This window comes from Bison bison, unplaced genomic scaffold, assembly GCF_000754665.1.
Source record: "Bison bison bison isolate TAMUID 2011002044 unplaced genomic scaffold, Bison_UMD1.0 scf7180017864479, whole genome shotgun sequence".
Taxonomy (NCBI): domain Eukaryota; kingdom Metazoa; phylum Chordata; class Mammalia; order Artiodactyla; family Bovidae; genus Bison; species Bison bison.
The window spans coordinates 4,707,633-4,717,887 of NW_011495039.1; the positions used below are offsets into that span (position 1 = coordinate 4,707,633).

Genomic DNA, 10,255 nt, shown 5'->3' on the forward strand with positions numbered 1-10,255 from the left:
ACAGTATCCACACAGTCAAAGGCTTTGGCATAGTCAATAAAGCAGAAATAGATGTTTTTCTGGAACTCTCTTGCTTTTTCCATGATCCAGTGGATGTTCTAAGTAAAAAAGAGTTCAATTTCTTGCCAGCTTGTATGATTTCTTTAAAAAACTGTATGAAACATAAAAAAGCAGGCATATGGGGATTTGTAGCTGATTGTGCATAAATACTTGACATTGAAAGAAATCACCTGGATCAATGATATTAAAAATAAAAATCTATTTTCAGAATAAAGTCTAAATTTCTGAATGAAAAGGAGATACTGTAATTCCAAAAAATCAAGTTCCTTTCAAATACAGTGCTTAGCAAATGGAAAGCATTATATAACTTGGAAAAGATGTGAATTTTATAGATATTAATATTAATGTTCATAAAAATATGAATATTACTATTTAAAGTAATATTAACTAAAGCCCATTAAAAATTAAATGATTATCAATTTTACCTATTCTTTCCACTTTTATATAAAACACCATAAGGCCTCTTTATAGCACTAGCTTATTTGGGTTTATATAATCATAATCAGGAGAGAACAAAACACAATTATTTTTAAAATACTCCAGCCACAAAATTAAAAAATATTAAAAGATGAGATCAAGGATGATGGTAGAAAATAAATGCAATATTTTAGTTAGAAATCCCTTGCTGCTAAGTCACTTCAGTCGTGTCCGACTCTGTGCGACCCCATAGATGGCAGCCCACCAGGCTCCCCCGTCCCCAGGATTCTCTAGGCAAGAACACTGGAGTGGGTTGCCATTTCCTTCTCCAATGCATCAAAGTGAAAAGTGAAAGGGAAGTCGCTGAGTCGTGTCCGACTCTTCATGACCCCATGGACTACAGCCCACCAGGCTCCTCCATCCATGGGATTTTCCAGGCAAGAGTACTGGAGTGGGGTGCCATTGGGGCTTTCCATCCTAGAAAATTTTAGCATATTGAAACTTTTACCATGATATGGTCAGTCTATTCAATCAAATTTAGGTTTGGGACTATTTGACTGATATATGCAAATGTAGATAAAGTATGTTACTGCTGTAATCACTTTAATAGTCTGAGTAGGTCTGAGCAGGTAGAGCAGGCTTGGGTGGGCTCAGCCAGCTTGTGTGACAAAAGTACAATATCTCTTTAAATGGCTGTTTACAAACTTATCAGTCAATCTACCTATTAACCACATTAATCCCTAGAAAAGTTTATATTTTAAATTTCACACACAATAGAACCCTAAGAGAGTTAAAATTAAAGAACAATGACCAAATCCAATTCTATACCTCAGAAGGAGTATCAAAAATGCTTTGCTTTGAATAAAAGTAAATTTGTGATTCACTATACATTTTTCAATGCTATGTTGTCAAAGACTGTAAAAGAAATGTGAGAGTACTACTTATATATGTTTCTTATTATTGAACAGTTCACTATAAATGGAAATCCATATAAATACACTGATGGTAAAATAAATTAAGCTTAAAAAAAAACTTCTCTAATAACATAAAATAAGTCAGATTCTGAGACTTGCTATAAATCACAATTTGAAGATTTCAGTAAATCTCTAAATTATCTGTTTACATACAGACAGATTAATTTCTCTGAGAATTGTCATTCAATTGTTAAGTCGGGTCTGACTCTTTGTGGCTCCATGGACTGCAGCATGCCAGGCTTCCCTGTCCTTCACTATCTCCCTGAGTTCACTCAAACTCATGTCCATTGAGTCAGTGATGCCATCCAACCATCTCATCCTCTGTCATCCCCTTCTCCTACCCTCAATTTTTCCCAAGATTAGGGTCTTTTCCAATGAATCGGCTCTTTGCATCAGGTGGCCAAAGTATTGAAGCTTCAGCATCAGTCCTTCCAATGAATATTCAGGGTTGATTTCCTTTAGGATAGGCTAGTGTGATCCCCTTGCTGTCCAAGGGACTCTCAAGAGTCTTCTTCCACACCACAATTCAAAATCATCGATTCTTTGGTGCTCAGCTTTCTTTATGGTCAAACTTTCACATTGATACATGGCTACTGGAAAAACCATAGCTTTGACTAGACAGATCTTTGTCAGTAAGGTGATGTCTCTGTTTTTGAATATGCTGTCTAGGTTTGTCATAGCTTTCCTTCCAAGAAGTAAGTGTCTTTTAATTTCATGGCTGCAGTCACTATCTTCAGTGATTCTGGAGCCCAAGAAAATAAAATCTGTCAGTGCTTCCACTTTTCCCCCTTCTATTTGCATGAAGTGTTGGCCACCTGATGCAAAGAGCTGACTTATTTGAAAAGACCCTGATGCTGGGAAAGATTGAGGGCAGGAGGAGAAGGGGAAGACAGAGGATGAGATGGTTGGATGGCATCACCAACTCAATGGACATGGGTTTGGGTGGACTCCGGGAGCTGGTGACAGACAGGGAGGCCTGGCGTGCTGTGGTTCATGAGATCACAAAGAGTCGGACATGACCGAGCGACCGAACTGAACTGAACTGAACTGATGGGGCCAGATGCCATGATCTTAGTTTTTGAATGTTGAGTTTTAAGTCAGCTTTTTCACTCTCCTCTTTCACCCTCATCAAGAGGCTCTTTAGTTCTTCCTCACTTCTGCCATTAAGGTGGTATTATCTGCATATCTGACATTATGGATACTTCTCCCTGCAATCTTGATTCCTGCTTGTGATTCATCCAGCCTGGCATTTTGCATGGTGTACTCTGAATATAAGTTAAATAAGCAGGGTGATAATATATAGCCTTAACGTACTCCCTTCCGAATTCTGAACCAGTCCATCGTTCCATGTCTGGTTCTAACTGTTGCTTTATGACCGCATACAGGTTTCTCAGGAGACAAGTAAGGTGGAAAAGTAGAATACTAGAACATGTTAACTAAATAAAACAATTTCTCTCTGCAAACAATTTCCAAAACTAAAGCCCCTGTGATTATACTTAAAATGTAGGCTTTTACATGATAAAGCCTACTCTTGACATTAATAATATATAGGCAAAGTATTGAAATGTGTAGAATCCTCACTGAACCATTTACTAACTTCTTGCAAAATAGATCAGTTCCATTTTACCTAGGTACTAGAGATAAGACTTTGCAAAGAAACCAAACTAAGTTTTTAATTTCCTTCTGTTGAGAACATAACCAACTACATCATGGTTTAGGCATCTTCTCCAGAGTCATGTTTATACATTGCCTGACTCATATGTAAATATGTGTCAACATTTTGATTTATAGCTATAGATCATCTGTTTGCATACACACAGATGCCCAAATCATTATATTAATAGTTTGAAACACAATACTGTCAAAGCACAAAAAAATATAAAGATAAAATACAAATACAGAATGTCACACACAGAGAAGAGATTTCAGTTTTCTGAATGTGAAGCCAGATGATTGCTGAACAGGCTTTGCATAAAATAAGATTTTTTAAAAAATGTTGCATTCACAATTCCCACTCAGTGTTTTTTTTTTTTTTTTTTCAACTTCAATCAAGGTCACATCTCAGTCAGTATCTGAGTACATCATTCTGTCCTTAATCTAGTTTTGAAGGAGTAAATTACAAACAGATTGTAAAGTACCACACTTGCTTCAGTACTGGGGGCGGGCCCCTCTGATTTTGGCTAGGACCGTACACACACATACACAGCAACAACAACAGTGCTGTCCAGAGACAACTGATGGTCACAGCGGGGGAAGGGAGGGAGGGCAGAGTGCCGCCAGCGCCTATTAAGTAGAGATCATGCAACTACTACGATGCCAAACACAGATCCCTGAACAAAGAAGGACCCGGCCCAAGATGCCAATAATGCCAAGGTTCAGAAATTGTGATGGAAACTGTGGAGGCTGCAAAAATACAGAATGAACACATCTTGTGCATCATCATTTCATTCCTAGCACAGTGTCAAGCACATTTAATAAATATTTATTGATTATGAAATAAACCACTTCTGTGCAGTTGAGCTACGAGAGATTAAAAAAATGAGACAAGGATTATTATATATATAATACCTAAAATCACAAAGCAAAATCAAAGTCATTGTCAAAACTAAAAGGAACTAAAGATCATTCAGACCAATTTCTCTTTTTCAGAAAAAATTTTTTCAGGCAAAAGATGCTGTCTAATGTAACGTGTTGGCAAGTGTTGAGAGGAAATCGTTTTCTGAATAAAAACAAAATACATTTACAAATCAAAATGTCAGTTTTCACTTCTAAAATGTCAATGTCACCTACTTTTTTCAGATTAATAAAATATTTCCTTCATAAAAGTTAAACCAATGTAACATAAAGCATGTATGATAGTCGCTCAGTCATGTCCGACTCTGTGACCCCACGGACTGCCGCCCGCCAGACTCCTCTGTCTATGGAATTCTCCAGGCAAGAATACTGGGGAGGGTTGTCATTTCCTTCTCCAGGGGATCTTCCCAACCCAGGGACTGAACCCAGGTCTCCCACATCGCAGGCAGATTCTTTACTGTTTGATTACCAGGGAAGCCCCAACATAAGTCATAATAAGTGATATTTCAAAGCAGGAAATAAAATAAAGGTAACTATTTTTCAAAAAACCCAAATCACAGACCTCCCTGGTCTACAAGATTTATACTTCTGAGAAGTCAGGGCTTTAAAATGTCATGAGAAATTCTGAACTGGCTTACGGTTTTGAAACACAGGAACTGACAGTCACAAGGCCAAACATACCCTTAATAATCGATTCAGCTGCATACAGATCTCGTTTGTAGGTCACCTAGAGGACAGATAAACTTCATTAGATTTAACAGAGAAGAAAGGAATGTTAAAGCAATAAAATAATGCCCCCAAGGAAATTCTTGATTTTGGAGAAACCATAAACACACAACACTGACAAGTTTTAAATTATAACAACATCAGTTTATTCAGAAAAAAATATATTTTACTTCTACAAATGCTTGAAAATCTGTTTTTAAATCTTTGAGTAAATTGTTGTGTGGCAGTTGTTACCAAAGTCTTATTAATATAAGCATCATATCAAAGAAAATGTGGTAGCATTTACATACAAGTATTAGAATTATTATTTAATGGGTTTTTTGTGGGAGGAAATAAGGAAAAGAATATATTTGAAAATTACCAAATTGCATGTTCAGTTGAAATGAGATGATTCTCAAAGACCAGTTCACAGTGAGGGTCTTCTGAATTGAGTTTATCTGTGTACCCTCAGATAAGGCTCACCTTTTTAATATTTTTACTAATGCATGACTGACAGACAGCCTGGAGGCTACCATCATGAATGTCAGAACAATCGTGATCTTTGCTTAAGAACATACAGCCTCTTTGCGATTATAACCTGTTCCTTGTTATATAACCTGCCACGGTCCTACAGCAGACAGTTCTCAGACCACACGCAGTGAGCTCAGGTACAGAACATGTCAGATGCATTGCACTGTAGAACTGCTTTTCCTTCACCACAGAACTCAAGAAGAGAGTAAATAATAAAATCTATTAGTAAGTACTCTAAGGTCTTAGGAGCTTATCATTCAAGCGCTCAGATGATTATGATGCCAGTGTCTCAAAACCCGCTTTGAGAAATAATTAATACCTTTCCATATCAATAATTTGGACAATTTTTCTCCAGATTATCTCCGAACTAAACTTGTGCAAAAACTGTTCAGCTAAGTGGTTCACGGCACTTTCACCCAAATAGGTTTCCCTGCTATGCCTAGATCCCGGCAGGTAAACCACCCTGGCCCAAAGTCTATATCTTACAACTCAGAACTAATGTAGTAGCTGACTTGTATGACAAATGGAACTTTCCTCAAGCAGTCAACCAATCTATTAAAATCAAGTACGACATTGTTAAATTACCCCTAAAACAACCAATGCCAACCAAAACCAGTACTACAGTTACTGACCCAAAATATAGCTGTATCATCTGGGGGGAAAAAAAAGTAGTAAACAGACACTTAAAGCTTCAGACTCTGCATTTTACCAAATGAAAGACTGCATTGATCTCATTCGCTCATGTAATAAATATATCTCAAATACCGCCACATCATAGGTCCTGTTCTAACGGCTGCAATAGAGCAATGAACACAGTGAGCAAAACTCAACCTGCAGAATCAACGTTTTAGAGATACACTTCTCTTAGAAGAAGTGAATAAAATATATTTGTTTCCATGAAAACCCAAAGTTAACTAGACAGCTGAAATCAGCACTCAATATTTGCAATTTAGATGAGAAAAGGCTTTTATTCCCTTTAACTGTCTGCTATGTAAGGTAAACTCAAAACAGTAATTAACGGAAAGATGCCTAATTACTATAGCTGATTTTTCATTCCTTCCCGCTTTCTTTGAGGAATATAACTGCATTCCAAATTTACACAGAATAATTGTGAAAGTGCTTTATTCTTTTTTCAAATAAATCTATCTTAACAATGGGGTTTTTTAAATAAAGAAAATTTGGTCTCAAATACTAAAATGACTTTTCTAGCATACTGGCAAAACAACGCTTATGCATTGAAATCAGCCTTAAAAATAAAATATATGTATTACTACCCAAAGGTCCTTGGGTACTACACTAATATTCAAAAAGAAACTATATAACAAAAGACAGTTAACGTTCTTTTTTTTTTTTTGGCTGCACTGCAAGGCTTGCAGGATCTTAGTTCCTCAATTAGGGATTGAACCTGCACCCTCAGCAGTGAAAGTGGTGTGGAGTCCTAACCACAAGACTGCCAGCAAATTCCCCTAAAATTTGAATTTTTTTTTTTTTTGGTCTACATTTTCCTATTGGCTATCAGCTCAGTTGCTCAGTCACGTCCAATTCTTTGCAACCCCAGGGACTGCAGCACACCAGGCTTCCCTGTCCATCACCAACTCCCAGAGCTTGCTCAAACTCAGGTCCACTCAATCAGTGATGCCATCCAACCATCTCATGATCTGTCACCCCCTCCTCCTTCGGCCCTCAGTCTTCCCCATCATCAGGGTCGTTTCTAATGAGTCACTTCTAGTGGGGAGCGGGACACAATTCAACCCCCAGCACCACATGTGAAATGACTCAGCAAGGGAATGAAGAGAAGCACTTGGAAAGGCCAGCTTCCACTCAGCGCACTGACATTTGTCGCACATACAACGGAAGCAAGCTCCAAGGTGTGAGGACTAAAACCGTGCTCTCTGTTGCTGGTGGAAGCAGTGAAATTTGAGATTTAATGCAAAAGGCACTGAAGTATATCTATGGAGTTCAAGTGGAAAATTCAAAGAGCTTTCTTTCTACCTGAAGACCTGACGGTGCTTCACACATTTAAAGAAGGCTCAGAATACCCATGAGAAACAGATAATAACACAGCCCCCTCAAAAAAAATGAGCAAAGAAGCCAGAGGGTGTTGACATGTTAGTAGCAATAAATGTCTTGAGGTTTCATTTATTTATTTTTAACATAGCCTGTAAATTAAGTGTAGCAGATCTGTAGTGATGTGAGTCAGAGAAGGCAATGGCACCTCACTCCAGCAGTCTTGCCTGGAAAATCCCATGGATGGAGGAGCCTGGTAGGCTGCAGTCCATGGGGTTTCTAAGAGTCAGACACAACTGAGCGACTTCACTTTCACTTTCATGCACTGGAGAAGGAAATGGCAGCCCACTCCAGTGTTCTTGCCTGGAGAATCCCAGGGACAGGGGAGCCTGGTGGGCTGCCGTCCACGGGGTCGCACAGAGTCGGACACGACTGAATGACTTAGCATAGCATAGTGATGTGAGTCAGGATCTTTCACAAAACACCTAATTGGTAATTACCCTAACCCTCCCAATGAATATGTTTATCACCATCTGTCATATATAGATAAAAAATAAACAAAAAGAATAAAATATTGACCTGATGGATTAGTGACATTTGGAAACTCTTAAAAGAGCAATAATACTGCATTAATTTTCTCTACCAGGCAATAAATCAGGCATGTCAATATCCTGTAATCTTGTAACAATTTAAATAGTATGAGACAATCTTAGCACGTAGCAAGGCCCATCACATGATTGTACAAAATACCTAACACATAAGGCTTCTTTTTGTTTGTATGTCAATGAAGAAATATGCTTTTGGATTCATATTAGCTCAGAATTAGGATGAATGTTTACTAGCCAGATTTAGATGGATGCTTTATAAAGATTTCATCCAATATTTCCAAAGGAGCAGTACTTATTCAAAATTATGATATGACCCTACAATTCTATTTCAGAATACACTGTTCAGTTTACCCCATTTCTACCCAATGAAACACAGGAGAGTCACGCTGTAAAGCACTCCAGCCTCAACAGGAACATGCAGTATGATAATGCTACAACCACTTGATTCCTCCTAAAGAAAGAAGTCTGTCATGAAATCAGTCAAGCCTGACCACGGGAAAGAGCACAATGCCTCTTGGAGGTGGTGAGTTCTTCCAGGCACCAAGCCTACTGGGTCAAAACTACTGCAGATATGTGTTTCAATAACACATTAAGTTGGAGCTACCATCCGAGGGACTGAGAGGAAATGTTGTTGCTGTGAGAAGCAGAGTGGTGCCCTCAATCCAGCTGAGAGCAAGGCTACACAGAAAAACATTACACACCAAGAACATACACAAAAATTGTGAACAAAACAATCTTACTGGCTAAATGGGACCTGTTTGAGTAAACTATCCCAACCTGAATTTTCTTGCAACCGAGCAACAGAAATGATACCATAATTCGATGGATCAGAAAACCCACTGAGACTCTTAACACCTTTAATGTATATGTACACACAAACTTTTATTCCTGGAAATACTGTTTCGATATGAAGCCAAATGTTTTTAGACTTCTCTATTTTCTGAAGCACCTGGAAAGTGTCAGTACTTGCAGAGCATATCTTCAGGAATGACACATCAATACAGAGCTAAGCACCAACTTCCTTACCTTCCAGAGGTCAGGGGATCCTTCCACAAGTTTTGCTTTGATATGACTGTATTTTAGAGCCAAATGCAAACACTCAGTTCCAAATTCCAAGTCATAGTCACTACACTGGGTAGGAAGAAAAAAGAATTAAGAAGTTAAAATATAATATTAAATAATCTTTCAATTTCATAATCAACTACATCTAGAAAAGAACCCAGAGAATTCATGAACTCTTTAATTAGCCACTGATTAATCAAGTTAAATTAATCTTCTTCATGCCCTAAAAGCCAAATGAAACCAATAGAAAATAGAAATATTGCAATCATGTTTTTAACTTCCTAAAGAGTTTCAATGAAAGTTGCTCAGTCATTTCTGACTCTTTGAGACCTCATAGACTGTAGCACGCCAGGCTCCCCTGTCCATTGGAAGCTCCAGGCAAGAATACTGGAGTGGGTAGCCATTCCCTTCTCCAAGGGATCTCCCCAACCCAAAGATTGAACCTGGTCTCCAACTTTGCAGGAAGATTCTTTACCATTTGAGCTCAGGTGTCAGATAAATACAATACTTTATTTCCTTTGCTCAAAAACTACATTTCCAAACATGTTTGTAAAATGCTTAAAGGTATGACTGAGGATTACCATATCAGAACTTAATTTAACAAATATTCAGTTCAGTCGCTCAGTTGTGTCCAACTCTTTGCGACCCCATGAATCGCAGCACGCCAGGCCTCTCTGTCCATCACCAACTCCCAGAGTTTACTAAAACTCATATCTGTCAAGTCAGTGATGCCACCCAGCAATCTAATTCTCTGTTGTCCCCTTGTCCTCCTGCCCCCAAGCCCTCCCAGCACCAGAGTCTTTTCCAATGAGTCAACTCTTCACATGAGGTGGCCAAAGTACTAGATTTTCAGCTTTTTAGCATCATTCCTTCCAAAGAACAACCAGCACTGATCTCTTTTAGGATGGACTGATTGGATCTCCTTGCAGTTCAAGGGACTCTCAAGAGTCTTCTCCAACACCACAGTTCAAAAGCATCAATTCTTCAGTGCTCAGTTTTCTTCACAGTGCAACTCTCACTTCCATACGTGACTACTGGAAATACCATAGCCTTTACTAGACAGACCTTTGTTGGCAAAGTAATGTCTCTGCTTTTCAATATGCTATCTAGGTTGGTCATAACTTTCCTTCCAAGGAGTAAGCATCTTTTAATTTCATGGCTGCAGTCACCATCTGCAGTGATTTTGGAGCCCAAAAAAATAAAGTCTGACACTGTTTCCACTGTTTCCCCATCTATTTCCCATGAAGTGATGGGACCGGATGCCATGATCTTTGTTTTCTGAATGTTGAGCTTTAAGCCAACTTTTTCACCCTCCTC

The 10,255-nt window shown here is 38.4% G+C and overlaps 1 protein-coding gene across 4 annotated transcripts in view; it reads right to left on the reverse strand.

Annotated features, from left to right (window-relative positions):
• Window positions 1-10,255, reverse strand: part of ISPD (isoprenoid synthase domain containing) — a 368,880-nt gene that overhangs the window by 262,753 nt on the left and 95,872 nt on the right. For all 4 annotated transcript variants that reach the window (XM_010862159.1, XM_010862158.1, XM_010862157.1 and 1 more), the window contains 2 exons: window positions 8,903-9,007; window positions 4,707-4,752 (listed from right to left, as the gene is read on the reverse strand). In XM_010862159.1, coding sequence (XP_010860461.1) covers window positions 4,707-4,752; window positions 8,903-9,007 — 151 coding nt within the window. The remainder of the gene's footprint in view (window positions 1-4,706; window positions 4,753-8,902; window positions 9,008-10,255) is intronic.